At 51.5% G+C, this 25,157-nt stretch overlaps 1 protein-coding gene across 1 annotated transcript; it reads left to right on the top strand.

Annotated features, from left to right (window-relative positions):
- Positions 1-24,231: 24,231 nt before the first annotated feature.
- On the top strand, positions 24,232-25,020 carry EI90DRAFT_3120718 (uncharacterized protein; the record flags this gene model as incomplete). The annotated part of the gene is made up of 3 exons (XM_039063333.1): positions 24,232-24,321; positions 24,379-24,702; positions 24,757-25,020. The coding sequence occupies 3 exons, from the start codon at positions 24,232-24,234 to the stop codon at positions 25,018-25,020; spliced, it is 678 nt and encodes a 225-aa protein (XP_038918331.1).
- Between the last annotated feature and the right edge of the window lie 137 nt (positions 25,021-25,157).

The following is a 25,157-nucleotide window of genomic DNA, read 5'->3' as shown; positions in this document are numbered from 1 at the left end:
GCAGTTTCTTAATGAACCGCTCGTTTCTTTTTAGTGTCGCTGCAGATGCGACTTTGCCCTTGCAGGCATGTTTAGGCACCATAGGCGCTTCCGAGTCAGATGTTAAGATTATGTAGTTGTGGGTTGTGTTGTAAAACACACCTCATACACTTAAAAAAGTGTGAGGTCTTTGGGTAGCTCAGCACACAAAGCCATAAGTGATACAAGTATGTGTATTTTACGGTGGTGTGTAAGCAGTTACCCGGAGGTTCCCGCTTACCCACGTGACTATATGTATCTAATTTACATGTGACTTGGGGTTTGGGGCTATTGCCCTGACAGGTTCCCACCCCAGGCACTTTTATGTACATGCAGCTTGGGTCACATGAGGTTTGCCACATCACCCTGCATACAGCCACAGTCACCCGGGTGTCCCCATGGGGGATCCCGAGGGTGTGTGCTGGGTTGCACCATGAGGCCGTCCGGGTCATCCAGGGCTAGGTGTGTCATGCACACATTGCAGGCAGGTCAATAATACATAGATATGGGGAAAGGTCGTCCATGTAGATAAAGATAGAAGGAAGAACAACAGGACAAAAGGAAGGAAGGACAAGAAATGAGGAACAGTGATGAAGGGTGAAGGAATAAGGATAAGTGGGATACCAGGTGAGGGCAGGTGGAGCTGGGTCAGGCAGGTGTGCCCTGACATCACCCCCTCCTTAAGCCGCTTCACCTCGAAGTGGCCAGGGGGTTCATTCTCTCCCTTCCTGGGGCATGGGGGTGTGTTTGGTGGAACTCCTCGATCCGGTCAGGGGCATGGATTAGTTGGTCTCGAGGGAGCCATTCATTCTCTGAGTTCGGCCAGCCAGCGAACTTTACTAAATACCAGAGCTTCTGGTGTAGCCACTTAGAGTCCAGTATTTTCTCCACTTCATATTCCTCCTCTCCATCCACAAGTTCTGGGCCTGGGCAGGGGTCGGGGGGTCACTCTGTAATCTTGTCCAGGCAGTAGGGTCTTACGTTTGTCACGGACACAACTGGGTGTATTCCCTTCTGCCATGTGGTGAGCTGGAGCTTGACAGCAGCTAGGGAGACGACTTTGATGACCTTGAAGGGGCCTAGCCACTTATGGTCCAGCTTCTTGGTCAGGCAGTCAGTCGTATAGTTTTGGGCGCTGAGCCAGACTTGGTCGCCCTCCTGGTACTTGGGGGCTGTCTCTCAGCCCCAGTCATAGTAGTGGGCCATCTCATCCACTGCATGCTCCAGTGCTGCCTTCGCCTCTTCCTGCATCTTCATCATCCTGGATGAGAAAGCACCGGCAGCTTCTACCTTGGATGTATGTGTGGGTTCCGTCCCCATCCTGGGATGCTGCCTGGTGTCAAGCTCAAAGGGGGTCCGATGGGTGGATGAGTGGACACAGTTGTTGTAGGCAAACTCTGCCAGTGGGAGCCAGTCCGCCCAGTCATCTTGGCAGTGGTTGATGAACACCCGGAGATAGGCTTCAATTTCCTGGTTGACCCACTCCATCTGTCCATCAGTCTGGGGGTGGTAGGGCGTTGAGGGGGTTAGCTTGACCCCCCAGGAGATCTGCGAGTTCTTTTGAGAAGTGCGAGACAAAGGCGCTCCCTCTGTCGCTGAGGATTTCCTCCAGGAGCCTGTGGTGCTTCCAGACATGCTCCAGGAAGAGCCAGGCAATACCAGCCGAGTCCACAGACATCACAGTGGGGATTGTGTGGATACATTTGGACAGATGGTCCACTACAACCAAGATGGCATTATGACCTTTCGACTCTGGGAGCTCTCTCAGCTTTGTGCTGATATGTTGACATCAAGTTGTATCAATAGGTCTTTTGGGCTAAGTGTCATATCCTGGATCTCCCACCTCATTCCACCCTAGTCCTAGACAACTCCTATGACCTCCACCAGTCCTCCCAATCTCTCTTCGCTGCCTCCGGTCAATGCCAAACGATCCTAGGACTACCTTCTCCTTCGACTCTCTCCCGCTCCTCCTCCCATCTATGTCTGCATCACCTCCGGACCTCCCCTACCATACCTCCACCTCCTCAGACCCCTTGTTCGAAGGATATGGGTCTACTTGTTGTTGGTAACCCTCAACTTGCCTATCCACACTTCAGGTCTCCACACCTCTGGTCATGTATCTCTGGTACCTCCCCACTCCTAACCTACCTCCGGTCATGTTATTCTTTATTGTTATATTTTCTACAACCCCAATCTTCTGGACTACAACTTCCGGGCTCCAGACCTTTCTGGACATCTTCCCCTGTAGTCCCCTGCTCATTCATAGACAGGCCTAGGCCTTACCATTCAGTTGATTTCTAATCCTCCCACTCCACAAACCTCAGACATAATTCGGGCTTTTCACCTAGTCTATATTTGTCTTGTGGATTCCTTCCTATTTACTCCCTCTTCCCCTTGGTAACCTTTGTTTACCTTGGGATCTGTCATATCCATACACAGCCATCGACTTCCACTACCTCCACTCCTTCTTCACTAACCTTGGAGCTCCTGTATTCCGCAACCACCTCCGCTTCCCTCGATGGTCACCACCCCCTCTTTTCAATATATTACCTATGCCTCCCTAAGTACGGAGCCCCGAAGGTTTCTGGACAGCTCCAATGTCCGCTAGCGCACTCCCGCCTCCACTGGGCAATTCACTCACTTGCCCTGCAAGCCCACCTTCAGGCCTATCCCTCCTTTCTGTTTCTGGGTTATTGCCTACCATTCCGCTAACCCCATAACCTGACTTGCCGGTAATATTCAATCGGCTAATGTTTAACTCCATTAGCTCTGCTCTGCTCCGCCCTGCCATTTACAGGCCCGCCCTTGTTGTAACTATATATACTCAACTTGTACATAGGTTACACCTCAGTAATAAAATCGACTAGAGTTGACTGTCAGGGACGCGTCCGGGGTCGAGAGGGCCCGGGGGTAATGCCCGGCACTGAGGCCGTTGCGGGGTGTGGAGCGGGCGTGCGTACTGGCGGGCCCGATCCGGGACAGTGGTCCCTGGCCACTCAGACTGAAGTGGAGAATGTGTTATTATTATTAAAGAGGAAAACTATACTACTTACCTGAAGTGGAGAATGTGAGAAGAAGGTTACTTCTTCGGTTCCCACTTCAGGTACATTTATGTACATGCGGCTTGAGTCACATGACAGGTGCCACGTCATCCTTGGAGGCAGCCGCAGGCATCCGGGTGTCCCCGTGGGGGATCCCGAGAGCGTCCGCTACATGCGCGCGTGCTGGGCACAGCGGGAGGCCGTCCGGGGTGTGTGGGCCGGACGGGTCAATAGTACATCGATACAAGGGAAGGTGGTCCGTGTAGATAGAAAGAAATAAACAGGAAGAGGAACATGAGAAGAATGAAATAAAGAAAGGGGAAAGAAAAGGGAAAAGAGGGGGAGGAGAGGGAGGAAGGAGGGGGGAGGGGGATAGACAGCGGGGAGCGGGTGTGGTGTGGCCGGGTGGGCCCGGGTGGGCCCGGGTCAGGCGGGTGTGCCCTGACATTGACCCCCTTTAGTTCTCGTTGCCAGTCAGTAAGTTAGGGCACGGACGTGTAACTTGGCACAGCGCTCCTGGCATAAGTCGCTGAGGCTGAAGCCCTCTGCCACGGAGACATTCCTTCATCTTGTTCTGGTTTCTGACAGTATTTTATTACTCCCTGACTAGTACATGTCTTGTATGGCACCCAAAGCCCCTCACACTCATTTGCAACTATGCACATTAGTCCCCAACTCTGCCTCACCATCCCCAGAACCCTCGCAGCCTGGTCCTAGTTGTTTGGTGAGAAACCCAATTGAGTTTCATAGTTTTTCTAATCTAGAAACCCCTCTCCCATCGACTCCGATCATGCGTCCTGTTAGAAATCAATCACCAGTTGCAGATTCCGATTTCGGAGACACCATTGAACAGCCCATAGACCCCATTCACTTCTTTGGACTCGGTTCCGAGGTCCCCGATTTCGTCGACCCTCCTCCTGCTGATCCTCCCATCCCCACTGACCCAACCGCCAACGACACCGAACCGATCCCCAACGTGGCTATTACACAACTAGCCCAAGCCATCACCAGTTTGGCTCGTCACACTGGACGTCCACCACATCCACCATCCTCCGCTCTCTGGACCAAGGTCCGTGAGCCCGAACAGTTCGATGGAAAAGATCCCCGAGAACTCCGAGTATTTCTGGTCCAATGTGAACTGAACTTCCAGGACCATCCCCTTGCTTTTGCTAGCGACTGTGTCATCTTCGCACAGTCCTACCTCAAGGGAATGGCCCTCAATTGGTTCGAGCCGGATCTATTATTCGATCAAAATTCTATGCTTCGTCCGTGATGGATGAATAACTATCAAGAGTTCGTCAATGAACTTCAAACCAACTTTGGTCCTTGTCAGGGCACACCCCCCTGACCCGGCCCCACCCGGCCCCACTTCACCCGGTACCCTGCCACCCAGCCTTCTCCTACCTCCTCCCTCCTTCCTCTTTCTTTCTTTCTCCATTTCACTTCCTCTTCATTCATTTCACTTTCTCTTTATCTTCTCTTTATTCTACACGGATGACCTTTCCTTGTATCAATGTACCATTGACCCACCCGCAGCGCGCTCACAACACGCCCAGCCCGGGTGCCCCAGGCAACCCCCACTACGTCCAGCTTGCACGTTCACAGCGGACGCCCTCGGGATCCCCCACGGGGACACCCGGGTGACTGCGGCTGTATGCGAGGATGACGTGGCACCCGTCATGTGACCTAAGCCACATGTATATAAACATACCTGAAGTGGGAACCAAAGAAGTAGCCTTCTTCTCACCCTTTTCCACTTCAGTCTGAGTGGCCAGGGACTGTCTCCTGAGCCGGGCCTGCCAGTATGCATGCCCGCTCCACACCCCGCGAGACTTCTAGTGTCAGGCGTCTCACCCGGGCCTCCTCTACCCCGGACGCGTCCCTGACATGCAGAGACAAAAAATTAGTCTGCACCCCTGTGGACTCCACACGGACCGGGGGTTGCGATTCTTCCCTCTGTGCGCTCAAAGAAGTGCATTTAAACACGTCTTCCATCTCTGACTTATCCTCCCTCCATATTCCCGTTTCTTTTTCTCTTTCAAATGGTCTATTTTCTCCTCTCAATGTTGACCCTTTGGTTGATGTTCTACCTGCTGTAGATAGTGTTGCTGATGTACCACTCTCTCCTCCTCCCCCTCCTCCTACTTCTGTAGATCATTCCACCTCCCTCCGCTTCTCTTCTTTCTCTTCTCCTGTCTCTTCTTCTTCTTCTCTGTCCGATGATAGGACAAAAAATAAACTCTTCCGCACCTATGAGAACGTACCTGCACTCATAGACTCTGGGTCTTCGGACTGCTTCATCAATGACACATTCGTAAAGAAGTTGGCCCTGAGGACATATCAGATTAAACCCTTACAACTACACCTTTTTGACGGTAGCACCAACTCAATCATAACCCATGCTGTTGATATTCCCCTCCACTTCACTTCCGGTAACATCACTGGATGGATCATGTTCCCTAGTCCTAGGACACAACTGGCTTACCCACTACAATCCATTGATTGACTGGGTCTCAAGCAGTATTATGTTCCGAACTTCCAAACCTACCAAGACAGTTACTCTGAGCTCTCCCCCGTCATCTCTGGTACCACTGCCATCATCCGACATCCAACCATCTGATGTTCTGCCAGCACCTCAGCCCCAGGCTCCCATCCCTCCGTTACCATCTATTGAGTTCGTCAGCCGTTCCGCATTCACAAAGGCTTGTCAACTTGAAGGGTCAGTATCCTTCAGCCTAACCATTCCTTCCGAGGACAGCTGTTTGAGGGCTGCCTCATTCCACACCGACTCCGTTGACCTCTCAGCCATTCCAAAGGAGTACCACCAGTTCGCAGATGTGTTCAGTAAGAGTAAAGCCTTGACGCTGGCACTGCACCGTGAGCATGACCTGAAGATCGACCTTGAGGAAGGTACTTCACCACCCTTTGGTACTATGTACTCTCTCTCTACTTCGGCACTCAAAGCTCTCTGGGCATTCTTAGATGAACACCTAGCCTCCGGGTTTATTCACCCTGCTACTTCCGCTCACACGGCACTGGTCCTCTTCATCCGCAAGAAGGACGGATCCCTCCATCTTTGCATTGACTTCCAAGGGCTGAACAAGATCACCAAAAAGGATCGCTACCCACTTCCCTGCATCTCAGACCTCCTTGACACACCTAGCCATGCCACAGTCTATACCAGACTCGACCTCCGGCATGCCTACCACCTGGTTCGCATTGCAGCAGGTGATGAATGGAAGACTTCCTTATGCACACACTATGGTTCCTACAAGTGGTGTCAGGGGACGACTCCCAAGTCCCCATGACCCTCCCCTATGGCCCACAGCCTCAGGTCTGGCCAGCCCTATTGTCAGGGCATGCCCCAACACGCCCTGCCCGATCCCCGCTCCCCTTCCCCGCTCCGCACTGCCTCTCCCTCCTCTCCCTCTTCCTTTCTCCTGTTCTCCTTTCCTCTTTTCTTTCTTTCTCTCTTTCTCTTACATGGACCACCTTTCCCACTGCTTGATGTATCACCGGCGCACATGCCCATCCCCCCTCCTGTATCTTACATCCCTATACCGCCACCACCGCTGCTGCACTCGCCTTGCACCCACAGCGGGCCCTCTCGGGATCTTCCGCGGAAGCACCCGGAGAGCCGTGGCTGTGTGCAAGGGTGACGTGGTGCACCCCACGTGATCATTCCTGCATGTATATAATAACAGCTGGAGTGGGAACCGAAGAAGTAGCCTTCTTCTCACATTTCCACTTCAGACTAAGTGGTCGGGGATGCTCACCCCATGACAGGATCGCCGCTACGCATAGCTGCTATCCGTCCCACCAAGTCCCGCACGCCGGGACCTCGCCGCTTTCGGAGCTGTCCCTGACACCTATCCAGGGCACAATCCTACTGTGGGTCAGAGATGAGAAGGAAGTTAACTTCTCATCTTCCCACAGTGGCCACAATACATCGAAAACTTCCGGAGATATCCGGAAGTCACATGAGACCCGAGACCCGAGGTCCGGGCCATCCAGCCGCACTGAGCGTCCGGCACAGGGCGCATGCGGGGAGTGCAACAGCCTGGTGCAGTCGCGGGTGTGGGTGCGAGTGCAGGTGTGGATGGGGTATGGGCTAGGTGTCATATCCATACAATCCCGACCTCCGCTCCGGGCTCCCGGAACTCCGAACTCCGACTTCCGGAGCCCTACTTCCCTTCCATCACCTTCTCCTTGCCGACTCCCAAGAAGTTATCCCACCACCGGCTTGGACACCACCTTCAGTCCGACTCCGGAACATTCCGGGTCCGACCCCAACCCCGACACCCTCCAGACGAGTACGCAAAACCTATGCTCCCGACTCCGGACCTCCGCTCTGGAATCCCGTTCGCATCTCTGTCTCCGGAACCTCCGGTCTTAGCTCCGACCTCGGACTTTGACCCCACCTCCGCTTATACCCATTGTATTGGTTAGTTCATTCCATTTAATTATGTTTGCCAATATTCCGGAGTTTAACTTCCGAGTTCGGACTTTCCGGACTCATGTCGGACCTTGCAACTATTGCATTGTCCTATTCAATTCCGCTATTCTCCCTCATTCCTATTTGGGCTGCTGCTTCCTTTCTATTCAGTCAGCTAGCCATTCCCCACTCCCAACCTCCTTCCTTCCTCCTTGGGCCTTGGCCCTTCATTCCTCCTTTGAGAAACACCATTGAGTCAAACCCTTGACCATTGGTGTTGTTCCTCTTTCCATCTCCCTTTGTCTCCTTTCATCCTACCCTCACTCCTTTTGATTCCAGACCCCTCCTTATATACAATGTACATAGTAACTTGTAACCTCGTACAATTACCTCAGATTGATGAATAGATTGAACTAATAGACTTGATGAAGATCCACCAGGCAGCTGGAAGAATGCGACATGCCATTAGATTCCAGATGAATTCCCCAGGAAACATTGCATTGGTTTTCCCTGTTAGAATGTGCGGATTTGGACGACTCCGGAGTGGAATCGGAGACTTAGTGTGGAAGGACCTCGGCCTCAGCAACTCAGGCAGAGTGCTGTGCCATTGCTGGTTGTCCTGGGGGTCCCTAATTTCGGATCTAGCAGAGGGAAAGTCTCTTGGGGGGAATTCAGGTCGATTTCAGACTACACTGTTTGGTGGATTGTAGGCTTGCCAATGCTGTTCTTGATCGTTTCCGACATTCTTGGCCATTTGAGGAAATGCCCCTCTTGCATGAAGGCATTATCCCACCACCTTTTGGAATCCCAGCATGACTCAGCACTCAGCGTCGTTAGCAATATGCATGCCATAAGGAATGGGCTGACTGTCAAGGAATACAGGTGTGTCAATGCAGAAGCATCCAGTTCACCTTTGGTTTTTGGATTTTGCGACTGGCGTTTTGGTAGGGAATCCGCCTTTGAAACATGTTTTGACCTTGCAATAGTGACCACTTGGCCTTTCAGTTGTTGAATTTGCGCATCTTTTTCAGCCAGTTCCTTCAACATTTTCTGTCAACAGGGCTGAACAAGAGTGAATAAAAAAACTAAAAAATCAACTAACTTCATGCAGCGTCTGAATGTCTGATGGCACCTGAAATGAGTCGAATGGCCTTCTCGATTCCAGCTCTAGGTGCCTCTGAGGCACATCCATGGTCACAAAATTGGGAACATGACTATCCTGTTGACGCTGTGGGATTACTTAAGCAATGTTTGAGGTCACAAATTGACGACAATTATCATGTCAATATTATTATGCATGGACATGACATACCATGAATAGATATGCCATATATTGATGTATATTGATTGTTCCTTGAAATAATTGACAGCTATATTGTCTGGGAAATCTCAGGAGAGCATTAGGGGAGCATTAGTACAGCGGTAAAGTGTCCACTTCTTACTAAAATTATATTCCAACTGATCCAAGTTCGAGCCCTGCATGTGATAATCATTTAATGTTAGTGGCACAAATCTCACTCTGTCTTAGTCCCATACCTCCATGCAGAGTGGGAACCGGGCCCGGAGCATGCGGCGCGCAGAGCATGCGGGGCAGAGTGCACATGCGGGTGTGGGTGCGGGTGCGGATGCGGGTGCAGGTCTGGGCTAGTCAGGGTGTGTGCCCTGACAGACTTGGCTTCAGTGACTCGGAATGGAGCGCTGTGCCCATTATGTCATTGTTGTCCCCAATTTGTCAGGGGGGCTGGTGATGGAGGAACAGAGGCTGCCAGTGGAAGGGGGCCAGAAGCCCCCCCTCACTACTTAATGATGAAGGTGTTAGCGAGGGTCAATTGTTCGTCACGCGATTCATTGGGTATTATACCAAGGCACCTTTAGATGCATCTGTCACTCAGTTCTTGGTTCAGGGTTGTTGTTGTTGATATCATATTTGTTACCCCGCGGTTGTGTTGGCACGTGACAGAGTGGCATATCCCACTACATTACATCTGTACATGAGGGGACTTTCACAATGTGGAGTGTCATCAGGTTAGTAGGGTCAGGGTGACGGTGTCCTCTGGGGTCTGGTTTCGGGTTGATTTGGTTCGTCTGTGGATGGGGTTACTCCCCGGGTTCAGTGCTGTCATGATGGGTGGTTTTCTTGAAAGTTTCGGTTGATGGGAACCGAGGTACGATCGGGGGTAAGTCTGGGTCTCTTATCGATGGCGTGTGACTTCTTTAGGTATTTTGCCAGCCTGAGGATTCCTTTCGGTCTCCCCATCAGCACCATGGGTCTGGTCTGCCATCCACTACCCAGCAGGTGTCGAAACTTCCTGAGTTGCAGGCAGTTTTGTAGGATGTGGGTTCGTGTCTGGACCGCTGCGCTGCACTGGCATTCTTGGCTCTCTGTATGAATGCCGAAGCACTGGTAGTATTCCCCAATGTGCACGTGTCCGGTGCGAAACTGGATTAGTCTGCTGAATGTTTTCCGGTCTAGTGACTTAAACCTCAGGGTGGGTCTGAGTGTTGGGGCAATATGGTTCGCCAGGTGGAATCCGGAGCTGGGGGGGTTGGGTGCGGTTGACCATCGTGCCTTCCAAGCTTCTTCCATCTCCGCTCTGTGTAGGCTCTCTATGTATGCGAGTGAGTGGTAACCTGGCCTGTCTGTTCTAAGGTGGGCACCTTCCTTTGCTAGCTCATCGGCCCGGTCATTTCCTGCAATACTGCAGTGGCCCGGACACCAGTTGATTGCAATTTTTAGGTCCTCCTTTTCCTCAAGCAGCCCTCCTATCGTGTTCCTGAAGACCCACGAGTGTTCTTGTGCCTTCCCGGGTTTCCCCTGGAAGATGCGTTTCACCGCACTGGTGTTGTCTGAGTATAGGACGATGTTCGAAGGGCTGTTCGGGTTGTTCTCTAGGTAGCATTTGGTTAGTTCGGCTGCTGTGTGTAGGCCCATCATTTCGGTGTCGAAGGTGTCGACATTGCCTCCCATCACACCATTCCCTTCAAAGACGATATCGCCCACCAAGTACCCTACTACACCATAGCCTGTGATTCTCTGGCCGTCCTCGTCTGTCTTGGACCCATCGGAGTAGACAAAGAGGAAGTCCAAGTCATCTTTGTGTTCCGTGACAAACTCCAAGTGATCATCCTTCCAGGATTCTTTGGGGGATGACCCTGGGCTGTTCTCCGGGACGTAGACCCGGATCCTTTCTTCTAGATCGTGCTCGGAGAAATGCCATGGTGCCTCTAGGTGGGGCTTGACCTTCTCTGTGCCTGCTATGATGTGGTCCGCTACATGGGTGATGCAGGTGGAGAATTTCTCTCTTGGGTCTATTCGATACCTTCTGTGGAGGTCGTATATTGGGTGGGGGGGGGAGGTGGTCGGTGGTGTGCCTTGTCTTTGCCAGGAGTATAGGCAATTGGTGACAGGGTGGTCAGTGGGGAGGCAGGATAACCGGGTGGCCTCCATCTTCAGCCTGTATTCGAGGAGGATGTCGATGGGTGGTATGGATGCCTCGATCTCCATGGCGATGATGTTGGTTGTGTGGAACGCACCTGTGATCAAGCATAGGCACTTATTCTGGAGACTAGAAAGGTGCTTAACTATTGACTTGGTTTTTCTCCTCCAGTATATTGGCAATCTGTACAGCGCTATTGGGAGGATGGCTCCTACATATAGGCAGCAGAAGTGGGATTGGTGGAGGCCTGTCAGGGACCAACCCGGGGTCGAGAGCACCCAGGTGTATCGCCTGAGGCTGAGGGTCCGGTAGGTATGACACAGGCGTGCATAACAACGGGCCCGAAGCAGACAAGGGTCCCTGGCCACTGAGACTAAAGTGGGAAATGTGTTATTGTTATTATCAGGGGAAGTGTAAGCTACTTGCCTAAAGTGGGAAATGTGAGAAGAAGGTTGCTTCTCAGTTCCCACTTAGGCTGTGTTTATATACATGTGGTTGAAGGCCACATGGGAAGCACCACGTCATCCAAGCACACAGCCACCTCCGTCCGGGTACCTCTGTAAGAGGTCCTAGGAGCGACCGGTATGCGGGGGGTCGTCTGGTGTGTCCGGGTTCGGGTGCATTACACTGCAGCCGGGTCAATGGTACATTGATACAAAGGAAGCCGTCCGTGTGATAAGAAAGGAATAAAGAGGAGAGAGAATAGAAAAGAAGGGGAAGAAGAAAGGGAAGGGAAAAGAGGGGGAGGTCAGGAGGAGCGGATGGTGGGGCACCGGGTTAGGTGGGGCCGGGTCAGGCGGGTGTGCCCTGACAAGGCCTCTCATTGAGTTGCCTAACATGCGAAGCGATTGTGCTGCTGCGGTGGCTTTTGAGGAGGCTCTCTTAACGTGTTTGTTGAATCTGAGGTGGGGGTCAAACCATAACCCAAGATACTTCATTAGGTTTGATGGTGTGATTGTCTTGACTGAGTTCTCCTCATGGGATGGGATGGTTATGGATGGGCCTGGCCGTGCATTCTTGCCCGTGCCTGTGCAGGTAAAATGCATTAGGTCATTTTTGACTGGGTCAGTTCTTAGGCCCCTTTCCCTGAGCCACTTGTGGGCTGCGTGAAAGGCAAGTCTGATAACCTCTATTGCTTCCTCCCTGGTTTGAGCTGCGGCTGACAGGGACCCATCATCTACGTATAGTGTGAGGGGGAAGAGGGTGGTTAGACCATTGTTGAATTTGGTATTTAGCTCCGTGTCTGCCAAGGCCGTTTGTCTGACGCTTTCTCTAATAGCTTTGTCCATGGGAGATGTGAAGTATGCCGCTAGGATGGGGGAGACACATGAGCCTTGTGGGACACCCATGGATGTGGGTCTCAGTTGGTCCCTTTTCCTGTCTAGGCTAATGGCTGTTTTTCTGTCTTTTAGGAAGCTACGGACCCATTTTACCATTGGTAGTGGTATGTGGTATGCTCTGAGTGTGTTGATCAGATGGGCATGTGGGATGTTGTTGAAGAAACCTGTGATGTCGAAGGTGAGAGTCGAGACTACTTTTTTGTGGTTCCAGGCAGCTTCGATGTCATGGACTATTGTCATGAGGGCATCTTGTGCGGACCGGCCTGGGGTACCCCCATAATGGGTTGATGGGAATAGGCCATGTTTGGCTGCCAGGTACGCTAGTCTCCTTGCTTGGATTCTCTCTAGCGCTTTGCCTGAGACTTCCAGTAGTTGGATTAGTTGGTATGAACGCAGGAGTGAGTAGTCCCTGTTGGGTTTCTGTAAGGCTACTGCTATGGATGTCTTCCATAGTTTCGGGTGATAACCTGAGTCTGCACAGAGTCTGAGGAGGTGGAATATCTCTTCGTCCAAGGTTTTCCATGCCCAGTGCCACACACGGCCAGTGAGGCCAGATATGCCTGGGGCATTTAGCTGAGCAGCGGTGAAGATTGAGTCCCACACCTCTCTTTTGGTTACACGCGGGTACTCCAGGTCTTCATTCCTTGGGTCCAGATCTATTGGAGGTGCATCTCTTAGGTCTGGTGGGGGTGGTAGGAGACTTTCCCGTAGCATCTGGCATTTCTCCTCATGGCTTAAGGCTGGGGCCCTGTTCTCCCCACGGGATATTGGTGGGGATACATATGTTCTGTGGCACTTCGTCCATTTGTTCAGTTGCCATATGTTCTGGGGGGTAGCATCTTCTGTGATTTTGCGGAAGTACTCCTGTTTGGTCTCTTGGTTCAGGGTGGAGTAGCAAATGAGTAGAATGCTGTCATATCCGTGCATACCCGACCCCGACCCAACTTCCGGACCTCCACCCTCTTCACCTCCGGAGTCATAACCTACCGCTGCCGTTCCGATACTCACCTTCGGTCCTGGCAACACACCTCCTCCTTACCTCTCGCTACGCTTCCCCCGTCCGCTCCGATACTCACCTTCGGACCTGACTACTCTCCTCCACCACCCTTCCGCCAAGTTACGACCTTCCACCGCTGTTCCGTACTTCGCACTCGGACACCGCTCATACCTTACTCCGAGCCTCTGTCATAGTCCCTACCTCGGACTTTGACTCCACCTCGGCCTTAGTCCATTGCATTGGTGACCTCATACTATGTAAACACCATTGCCAATATTCCTCGGACTTCCAACCCCGCCTCCGTAACCTCCGTAAGCTCCGCAACCCCCGAGCTTCGCAGACCACCTTCGGCACTCTCACCGCCTGTAATGTATTTCTCGCATTTTCCCTTCATCCCTATTTGGACTACTGCTTCTTCTATTCTAGCCAGTTAGTCATCATCCCCACTTCCCCTCATCCTCCTGCCCCTCTGGGCCTCGCCCTCCCTACCTCCTTTCGGACGTATCACAGGTCTTGCCCTATGACCTTCGGTACCGCTCCGCTCCCCCTACCCTTTGTTCCCGTTCGGACGTCTTCGTTCCGATTCGGTCACCCTTTGTTCTCTTTGTGCTTTTGCCCCTTCCATTATATATATCGGCACTTGTACATACTCGTTTTGGTTTAGTCCGAAATCGACCTGAAATGCCCCCTAGAGACTTCCTGCTCACCTACTGTGAAATTAAGGACCAAATGGACAAACAGCAATGGCACAGCGCTCCGCTTGAGTCGCTGAGGCCAAGGTCCCTCCACGCTAAGTCTCCGATTCCACTCCGGAGTCGTCCGTTTCCGCCCCATTCTAACAAATGCGATAGATGTTGCAAGCGGGAAAATCGGCTACTGTCTCCAGAAAACAGTGGGTAGTGCTCCAGCTCACTCCCCAAAAACTAGGGAAGAAAGAGAAAGGGGGCTGAAAGGGTGTTGCGGTAAGAACAGGTCTGTATAATCAATGGGAGGGGGGGGGGATTTCATAACTCTGGTAACTCTTGCTTATCTTCTTTCTGTGGTGGATTTCCCTAAAGGTCATGATAGCCCTTTACCAATCATGTGGCCACTCACAGCACCCAAGTACACGGACTTCAAAAGTTGCGGGAGGGTGGATTCTGTTTCAATCGCTATGTACATATACCCATACAGCAAACATACAATTTGTGAAAAGAGTCTGAAATATATGGGTTTGGCTGAGCTAAGCCTCCACCAACAATGGTGGTAAGGTTCAGCTGCCGTTGGCTTAGAATAAAATTCCAATCAACAAAAGAAATTGAAAAGGAAAAACACAAACTTCCTCATAGCACTCCTAACACTGCGTCAAACCTCTGTCCCTTTATTCCATCCGACTCTCCTTATCCATAGCTTTCTAACGATACCGATTTTATGAAATTTGGTGGAGATTTGACTAAGAATGGGAATTCTCAGATGCGCTCCAATGACTTCTTCAGCATTTATATTATTTGACTAGCCCAGATTTTCATTGAGACTAGCTTGCACATGAGCATCCGAACAGTTCTTATTGTCCCATGACTCCTGTCATGCCCGATAATCAGAATATCTCCACAATGTCAGGGACATGTCTGGGGTAGAGGAGGCCTGGGTGAGATGCCCGACACTAGAAGTCTCGCAGGGTGTGGAGCAGGCATGCGTACTGGCAGGCCTGGCTCAGGAGACAGTCCCTGGCCACTCAGACTGAAGTGGAAAAGGGTGAGAAGAAGGCTACTTCTTCGGTTCCCACTTCAGGTATGTTTATATACATGTGGCTTGGGTCACATGATGGGTGCCATGTCATCCTCGCATACAGCTGCAGTCACCTGGGTGTCCCTGTGGGGGATCCCGAGGGCATCTGCTGTGAATGCGTGAGCTGGACATAGTGGGGGGTCGCCCAAAGTGCCTGGGCTGGGTGTGTCATGAGCACACTGTGGGTGGGTCAATGGTACATTGATACAGAGAAAGGTCATCTGTGTAGAATAAAGAGAAAATAAAGAGAAGGTGAAATAAATGAAGAGGAAGTGAAATGGGGAAAGAAAGAAAGAGGAAGGGGGGAGGAGGTAGGAGAGGACCGGGTGGTGGGGTACTGGGTGAAGTGGGGCCGGGTGGGGCCAGGTCAGGTGGGTGTGCCCTGACACACAACCACTGCACCGATTAGGGTGAAATTCAACACTGAGTCTTTTGGGCATTTTCTGGATCTTCGTGCATGAGGACATCTCAGGTTGAATTTCTCCACCAAGTTTCAACCAATTCCTTTGCGGAAAGGCTCTTTCGGTTCGTACGAAAACCCTCTTTCTTCTTTCTTAGTACTCCCTCCTACGATTCCTTTTTCCTAATAATGTACGAGGGCAGGAGCCCAATTTTGATGTATTTGCTGCATAAGGTTCCATGAAATTGAGCACACCTGTTATGCACTCCTACAACGTCCTGGGAGAGGTTTTGGATTCGAAGACTTAATATTATAACTGGGGGGAACTATTTACTAGAGGGGTATGCGTGTACATATGTATAGTAGAGACAATTGGATCCTGTCAGAGACCAGAATGAGACGAAGGAATGTCTCTGTGGTGGAGGGCTTCGGCCTCAGCGACTTATGCCAGGAGCGCTGTGCCAAGTTACACATCCATGCCCTAACTTACTGACTGGCAATGAGAACTAAAGGGTCAACTCTAGTCGATTTTATTACTGAGGTGTAACCTATGTACAAGTTGAGTATATATAGTTACAACGAGGGCGGGCCTGTAAATGGCAGGGCCGAGTGGAGCGGAGCTAACGGAGTTAAACATTAGCCGATTGAATATTACCGACAAGTCGGGTTATGGGGTTAGCGGAATGGTAGGCGATAACCCAGAAACAGAAAGGAGGGATAGGCCCGAAGGTGGGCTTGCAGGGCAAGTGAGTGAATTGCCCAGCAGAGGCGGGGGTGCGCTAGCGGACATCGGAGCTGTCTGGAAACCTTCGGGGCTCTGTACTTAGGGAGGTGTAGGTAATATATTGAGAAGAGGGGGTGGTGACCATCGAGGGAAGCGGAGGTGGTTGCGGAATACAGGAGCTCCGAGGTTAGTGAAGAAGGAGTGGAGGTAGTCCGGAGAGTTCGGAGGTAGTGGAAGTTGATGGCCGTGTATGGATATGACAGTATCCCCTTCTTAGGCCTGAACCCTTGAAGGCCCAGAATTAGTAAGATGAGGGGAGCTGTACTTACAGAAGAAAGAAAAAGAAAAAATGAAGCGGAAGTGAGGAGTGGAGAGGAAGGGAGAGATGGGAGAGGAGTCGAGGATCCTAAGGGGCTTTGGGACCAGGCTTGTCTGGGTACCCAGAGTGGAACGCTTTGACAAGGTCGGAGGCGTGATCGAGTTCGCCAGCAAGGAGCCATTGTGTCTCCTCGTCGGTCCCTTCATAGCCTAGCCGCTTGACCAGGTAGAGCAACTTGTTGCATCTACATCGGTCGATCTTGGAGTTGAGTATCTCTTTGATCTTGAACTCCATCTCGCCTTCGATTTCTATGGGAGGCGGAGGAGGCTGGTGGTGGTTTGGAATGACGTTTGGGATGGAGGGTTTGATCTGCGAGACATGGAATACTGGGTGAAAGGCTCGCATGTTTTCTGGCAGGTGGAGAGTGAGGGAGTGGGTTCCTATGTGGGCAATGATCTTGAATGGGCCGAGGTTTTTCTTGGAGAGCTTTTTGGAAGGTCGGGTGGAGTGGAAATACTTGGCCTTCACATAGACCGAAGTTCCTACCTCAAAAGCTGGGGCAGGACTCTGACAGGAGTCTGCTGGGCCCTGATAATGGATCTGAGCAAGGTGCATTTCCTTGTGAAGGAAGTGATGGAGGGAGTCAAGATCTACAGAGTACTCCTGGGCGCATACTGATGTTAGGTCTTGCTCCAGATGAACGGTGATGTTTGGATGGTAGCCTTTGTTGGTGAAGAACGGAGAGATGCCTGTGGTGGCATTCAGAGCGTTGTTGTATGCGAACTCCGCAAGAGGTAGGAGTTCGGACCAATTGTCCTGCTGGTAGTTACTGTAGATGTGCAGGTACTGCTCGAGCATCTGGTTCATCCGTTCGGTCTGTCCATCTCCTTCTGGATGATAACCAGAGGTGAAGTGGAGGCAGATGTCAAGGGCCTTACCAAGTGAACAGAAGAAATGAGAAACAAACTCCGGACCCCTGTCGGAGGTGACATGGGAAGGGACTCCGTGCTTGGAGAACATGTGGAGGAGGAAGAGCTTGGCCAGTCCCGGAGAGGTGATGGTATCGTGGGTAGGAATGAAAATGCACTGTTTGGACAGGCAGTCCATGATGACCAAGATGGAAGTGAATCCGGAAGAGGAGGGTAGCTGTTACGGATACGGAGTCTCCAACGACCATATCCGTCGCATGGTCAAAGACTTCCCCTCTCTATCGCTCCTCCCCTCTTTCTCCTTTCCGTCCTCTATCCCGCTACCCTATCCTCCTTACCCGTTCTACCCCTTTCCCCCCCTCGTGCAAAGCTTTCCCCATTGGGGTTTTGGTGCTGGCCGAGGTTGTTTGTGTTTCGCGGGATTTCCCGCGACCTTACCATTTGTAGATAGTCACGCGTCATGTACGGAAACCGCCGAAGGCGGTTCCCGCTAACTAACAACTGCACTACAACTGCTTCGTGTACCGTCTTCTGTAACAACCCTCCCTGTGACTCAACTGAACTCGTGTGACTGTACAACTCTCAATATGTCTTATAAGTCTGGGTATATCGAGTCCTCTAACGGCCCTCGCCGCGAGAACTCGAGGTCGAGAGTCGAAGACTCTCGACATGTGTATCGTCCTATTGAATCTGTACCCTATGGTTCTTCATCACTACGCTCTCCCCCAGTACTCAACATACGACATCCCATCACGATCATAGTGATCGCGAACTCTATGAGGCCCCCTCACCCGCGATGCCGGCACGTTCGCTACGCGAACGCCAAGTAGCCGCCCATCCGCCGTCTGTTACTTCCTTTGCCAGTCAACATGTGTCCCCGCCAACGGTACGTTCCCTTTGGGAACGCCAAGTCACCGAAGGCCCTAATAGTCAGTCCTCATTGCACGCCTATGATATCAACCCGCCACCGGTACGTTCGCACTGCGAACGCCAAGTACCCGATGGCAACTACACGAGGTTCTCGTCCATCCCGCAAGTCGTAACCTCGCACACGGTACGCTCCATTGAGGAGCGCCAAGTACCCGTGGCTGGCCCATCTGTCCTGGTATCTCCGACTACATATCATCAACCCCTTAATAGCTCACTACATCACCCATCACGATCGATGGGAATTCGATCGTCCACTCCCGGGCAAGACTCATCGATTACACTTCCAGTTATGGTACAAACTATACATGACCCTCGTCATCCCACTATAAGAACGGATCGAGGAATGGGGAATTTCCCCCATCCCCGTAACAGTAGCTGTTCGATGAAATCCATGGAGATGGAGTTCCAAGGATGTTCAGGGATGGGGAGTTGTTTGAGTAAGCCGTAAGGCTTATGACAGGGAACTTTGGCACGGCACAAGAAGTACAGGAGGAGACATTGTAATGGGTCTATCCAACTAGACTTGATGTTAGAACGGGCGGATTCGGACGACTCCGGAGTGGAATCGGAGACTTAGCGTGGAGGGACCTTGGCCTCAGCGACTCAAGCGGAGCGCTGTGCCATTGCTGTTTGTCCATTTGGTCCTTAATTTCACAGTAGGTGAGCAGGAAGTCTCTAGGGGGCATTTCAGGTCGATTTCGGACTAAACCAAAATGAGTATGTACAAGCGCCGATATATATAATGGAAGGGGCAAAAGCACAAGGAAAAACAAAGGGTAACCGAATCGGAATGAAGACATCCGAAAGGGAACAAAGGGTAGAGGGAGCGGAGTGGTACCGAAGGTCATAAGGCAGGACCTGTGATACGTCCGAAAAGAGGGAGGGAGGGCGAGGCCCAGAGGGGCAGGAGGATGAGGGGAAGTGGGGATGATGACTAACTGGCTAGAATAGGAAGAAGCAGTAGTCCAAATAGGGATGAGGGGAAAACGCGAGAAATACATCACAAGCGGCGAGAGTGCCGAAGGCAATCCGCGAAGCTCGGGGGTTGCGGAGCTTACGGAGGTTACGGAGGCGGGGTTGAAAGTCCGAGGGATATTGGCAATGGTGTTTACGTAGTATGAGGTCACCAATGCAATGGACTAAGACCGAGGTGGAGTCAAAGTCCGAGGTAGGGACTATGACGGAGGCTCGGAGCAAGGTACGAGCGGTGTCCAAGTGCGAAGTACGGAACAGCAGTGGAAGGTCGTAACTTGGCAGAAGGGTGGCGGAGGAGTAACAGAGGGAGGAGAGAGGGGAAAGGTAAGGAAGAAGGAGTGGTGGAAAGGAGAGTAGTCAGGTCCGAAGGCGAGTATCGGAACGGATGGGGGAAGTGTAGGGGGATAACGGGAGGGTGGAGGTGTTGTGAAGGGGGAGCAGAGTAGTAGGAGGGTGGCGAGAGGGGCGGTGTTCGGTCCGAGATGAGTATCGGAGCGGACAGAGATAGGGTCGGGGAGGTAAGGAGGAGGTGTGTTGCCAGGACCGAAGGTGAGTATCGGAACGGCAGCGGTAGGTTATGACTCCGGAGGTGAAGAGGGTGGAGGTCCGGAAGTCGGGTCGGGGTCGGGTATGCACGGATATGACACTTGAGACAGGAAGGAGGGGGATAGGAATCTCACTGAGGGTCAGGTCAATGGTGGTATATTGGTCCTCTAGAGTGTGGTGCTGATAACTCTCTAGCTAACTGTACAGCGGGTCCTGGAAGAGTCTGATAGACAAAATAGGAAAGAATATCACATGACAATAAGAAAATGGAAACATCGGCCTCTAGACATCGGAAATGGAATCAGAAAAATTAGGAAAAATAGGAAATGTGTGTAAAGAGTGTGAGGGGATATATGTAGGCTACATGTGATGGATGTGAGGTGCTTGCTGAGGGTGGTAGAATTGCGGGATTTGGCTTGTTTAGGGTACACTGGCAAATCCCCGTTACAATGTAGCTCTTGACGAAGCTACGGATGCCTGGCCAGGTATACTCACGACATACTAGATCCAGAGTCCAGTTTTGACCAAAGTGTCTGGAAAGTTGGTGGTCGTGTTTGTCTCGCAAAATGCGGAGACGAAGATTGTTGGAATCCGGAACATAGATGCAGTTGTCCAGCCTTAACAGGCCTTTGGCATCAATGGACCAGCGGGAATTGGGGAGGTTGGGGGAAGCGAGATGAGAAGAGATTGTGGTATCAGAGGAGAGGGAGGCTAGAATGTCTTGATGGAGAGCCTCTGTGTCAACGAGTACGGCTGCTCGGATTACTGTGGCAGCTAGGAACGTGGCTTGTAAGGATGCAGTGAGCTGCTCCGAAGTGAAGACTGGTTGGAAGTTTTGCGGATTGATGCGAGCGTAGTCCATATCCCCTTCTTTGGGATAGACGTCCCAGTGTCTAGTCAATGCATCTGGTTTTACTCCGAGTCTTCCGGGATGGAATCGGACAGTCATGTGGAACTGGGAGAGGAACTCTGACCAGCAGGCTTGCCGCCGGGTCAAGAGTTTGGTGGTAGAAAAATACTCGAGGTTCTTGTGGTCGGTAACGACGTCGATTGGAGTACCTGAACCTTCAAGGTAGTGATGCCACAATCAGAATGCATCATGGATGGCAAGCAGTTCCTTATCATGGGTGTCGTAATTGAGCTCCGGTGCCGAGAGTGTTCTAGAGCGGAAAGCGATGGGGTGAATCTCTCTGTCATCACAACGGATGGACAGGATTCTGGAGATCATGTAATTGGAGGCATCGGTTTCTACAATGAGGGGGGCATCAGGTAACCAATGTGTCAGGATAGGGGCGGAAGTGAAGGCTTCTTTCAAGGTGTTGAAAGCGGAGCGACAGTCATCAGAGAATAACCAGGGGGCTCCTTTACACGTAAGGCATGTCAAGGGGACCACAATGTCAGAGTATTGGTGGATGAAATGCTGATAGAAGTTAGCGAAGCCAAGGAAGGACTGGACATCCTTGACTTTATGGGGCTCGGGCCAATCTTGGACAGCTTTAACCTTCTTGATGGACATGGTGAGTCCAGAGGGAGAAAGGCAGTATCCAAGATATTCCATAGTGTCCATATGAAATTCGCATTTCTTCGGATTGGCATATAGGCCATGTTTGCGGAGTCTCCTAAGAACTTCTCGGACATGCTCCTGATGTGAAGCCATGTCTTCCGAGTAGGTAAGGATGTCGTCTAGGTAGACTACCACAGAAACATCCAAGAGGTCGGCAAAGATCGTGTTGACGAATCGCTGGAAGGCCGCAGGTGCATTCGTGAGACCGAATGGCATGACAATGTCAGGGGACGTGTGTGCTCGTGCAAGATGCTCCGATAACCTAGTTGTGATTAAAGCCAGGGGAAAGGGATGTCCCCATCTTAGGGTCAGCTATATACATGTAGAGTCCGGCAATAAGGAAACCAAACGGATTGCCGATAGAATCACATGATCATAGAATGTTCCAGAACAATGCCGGAGATGATCCGTGTTACGGATACGGAGTCTCCAACGACCATATCCGTTGCATGGTCAAAGACTTCCCCTCTCTATCGCTCCTCCCCTCTTTCTCCTTTCCGTCCTCTATCCCGCTACCCTATCCTCCTTACCCGTTCTACCCCTTTCCCCCCCTCGTGCAAAGCTTTCCCCATTGGGGTTTTGGTGCTGGCCGAGGTTGTTTGTGTTTCGCGGGATTTCCCGCGACCTTACCATTTGTAGATAGTCACGCGTCATGTACGGAAACCGCTGAAGGCGGTTCCCGCTAACTAACAACTGCTCTACAACTGTCTCGTGTACCGTCTTCTGTAACAACCCTCCCTGTGACTCAACTGAACCTGTGTGACTGTACAACTCTCAATATGTCTTATAAGTCTGGTTATATCGAGTCCTCTAACGGCCCTCGCCGCGAGAACTCGAAGTCGAGAGTCGAAGACTCTCGACGTGTGTATCGTCCTATTGAACCTGTACCCTATGGGTCTTCATCACTCCGCTCTCCCCCCAGTACTCAACATACGACGTCCCATCACGATCATGGTGATCGTGAACACTATGAGGCCCACTTACCCTCGATGCCGGCACGTTCGCTACGCGAACGCCAAGTAGCCGCCCATCCACCGTCTGTTTCTTCCTTTGCCAGTCATCATATGTCCCTGCCAACAGTACGTTCCCTTTGGGAACGCCAAGTCACCGAAGGCCCTAATAGTCAGCCCTCATTGCACGCCTACGATATCAACCCGCTACCGGTACGTTCGCACTGCGAACGCCAAGTACCTGATGGCAACTATGCGAAGCTCTCACCCATCTCACCAGTCGCGACCTCGCACACGGTACGCTCCATTGAGGAGCGCCAAGTATCCGTGGCTGACCCATCTGTCCTGATATCTCCGACTATCAATCATCAATCCCTTAATAGCTCACTACATCACCCATCGCGATCGATGGGAATTCGATCGCCCACTCCCAGGTCAGACTGGGATCACTCATCGATTACACTTCCAGTTATGGTACAAACTAGACATGACTCTCGCCTTCCCACTATAAGAACGGACCGAGGAATGGGGAATTTCCCCCATCCCCGTAACAATCCGGGTCACCGGGGCTTAGGTAAGCGGAGTAGATGGGAATTACCGGCATACTTCCCACGCGCATACATGCAGCCAGCATAGGGTCCAGGGTCATTGCTGATCCCTGACAGACAAGCCACTTGTCAGGGCATACACCCTGACCTAGTGTTAGAACCGGGCAGATTCGGACGACTCCGGAATGGAATCGGAGACTTAGCATGGAAGGACCTCGGCCTCAGTGACTCAGGTGGAGCGCTGTGCCATTGCTGGTTGTCCTAGGGGTCCCTAATTTCGGATCTAGCAGAGGGAAAGTCTCTTGGGGGGATTTCAGGTCGATTTCGGACTGAGGTTACAAGTTACTATGTACATTGTATATAAGGAGGGGTCCGGAATCAAAAGGAGCAAGGGCAGGACGAAAGGAGACAAAGGGAGATGGAAAGAGGAACAACACCGAGGGTCAAGGGTTTGACTCAATGGTGTTTCTCAAAGGAGGAATGAAGGGCCAAGGCCCAAGGAGGAAGGAAGGAGGTTGGGAGTGGGGAATGGCTAGCTGACTGAATAGAAAGGAAGCAGCAGCCCAAATAGGAATGAGGGAGAATAGCGGAATTGAATAGGACAATGCAATAGTTGCAAGGTCCGACATAAGTCCGGAAAGTCCGAACTCGGAAGTTAAACTCCGGAATATTGGCAAAGGCGATTAAATGGAATGAGCTAACCAATACAATGGGTATAAGCAGAGGTGGGGTCAAAGTCCGAGGTCGGAGCTAAGACCGGAGGTTCCGGAAACAGAGATGCAAACAGGATTCCGGAGCAGAGGTCCGGAGTCGGGAGCATAGGTTTTGCATACTCGTCTGGAAGGTGTCGAGGTTGGGGTCGGACCCGGAATGTTCCAGAGTCGGACCGAAGGTGGTGTCCGAGCCGGAGGTGGGATAACCTCTTGGGAGTCGGCAAGGAGAGGGTGACGGAAGGGAAGTAGGGCTCCGGAAGTCGGAGTTCGGAGTTCCGGGAGCCCGGAGCGGAGGTCGGGATTGTATGGATATGACATTCCCATTCTGGCACCCAGATCACAACTGCGAACTGCACTCCTGTGATGGGGCAGTTCAGTTACGTGGAACACCTGATGGATGCAGACGATATCCCATCGACCCCCTCCTTATCCATATGCAAGAGGGCAAACCAAAGCACTGGATGTTCCGATCCTGTTACATTCTTTGTGTAAGGCAATCAATTGTGACCTCATCTCCGAGAGCTAACAATCACTGAACTACAGACTCTGGGTGTGATCCTCTTTGCTGGAAAATTGCCTGAGATGGACAATGCAAAAAATGTCATCAAGTCTTGTTGGGATATTAGCTGCAAAGGTTTACAACATCCACGAGGTTACTCCAGGACTCATTGCCCTCGCTGCCATTTCAGTGAGTATTTGTCGAAGACTCTTTTATTGTTTATGCTAATATATGACACTGTCATAGGCCTGGAGAGTTTTACTTCCCCCTGAGGATCGGCACCAGGATGAAGACCGGTTCCACTTCTGGAGGAAGTGTCTTATAATGGCCATTGGTGCAGAGAAAAAACACACAAAGGGCAGACCAATGCCCTTCCACAAAACAATGTCCCAAATGAACAAATGGTTATTTGGGCAGGCTTCTGGACAAAGTGGGAACGAGAAGTTGGAACAGGTGCTGGTATCGCAAGTGACGGACTTAGGGGCCGAGTCCAACCTCTCATTGGAGCATGAATTCTTTGCTGAGTTTAAGGCAGCAGTGATGATGGAAGAAACAGAATTAGAAACTGAGGTGAGTTTGTGTGGGGTTCCCTTTGGCAACTAAGATGAGATGAACAAACCATAGGCAGGTGGGACCCCAGACCAATTGTCCAACAATGCCAACTCCAACAACGCCAACTCCAATGACACCAACTCCAATGACAGCAACAGCCATGGGACCCTAGCCACAGTGGTCACTGAGAATGCAGCTACATGCCCAGCAGTAGAACCACCCATAGGTTCTACTGCAACCACTGCAGGCACAACCCCAGCCATGCTTGCAGAAAGTGTACCAAGTGGCACTTTGCCACATCAGGAAATTGTCGTGGTCAACTTTGGACACTTCTGATGATCCTGTTGCTTCTAATACCATGAAACTGGCCGAATTGACCAATTTCCCAAAGCATTTTAGTAAAGGTGTCATGTTTCAATTCAGTTCAGAAGTGAACTCAATTGTTTTCAAACCATTTGAAGTGAAACCCTGAG

This window comes from Cantharellus anzutake, assembly GCF_015039405.1.
Source record: "Cantharellus anzutake strain C23 chromosome Unknown EI90scaffold_14, whole genome shotgun sequence".
In the NCBI taxonomy this organism is placed as follows: Eukaryota; Fungi; Basidiomycota; class Agaricomycetes; order Cantharellales; family Hydnaceae; genus Cantharellus; species Cantharellus anzutake.
The sequence above is the reverse complement of the archived record's forward strand: the minus strand, read 5'-3'. Positions and strand labels throughout refer to the sequence as shown.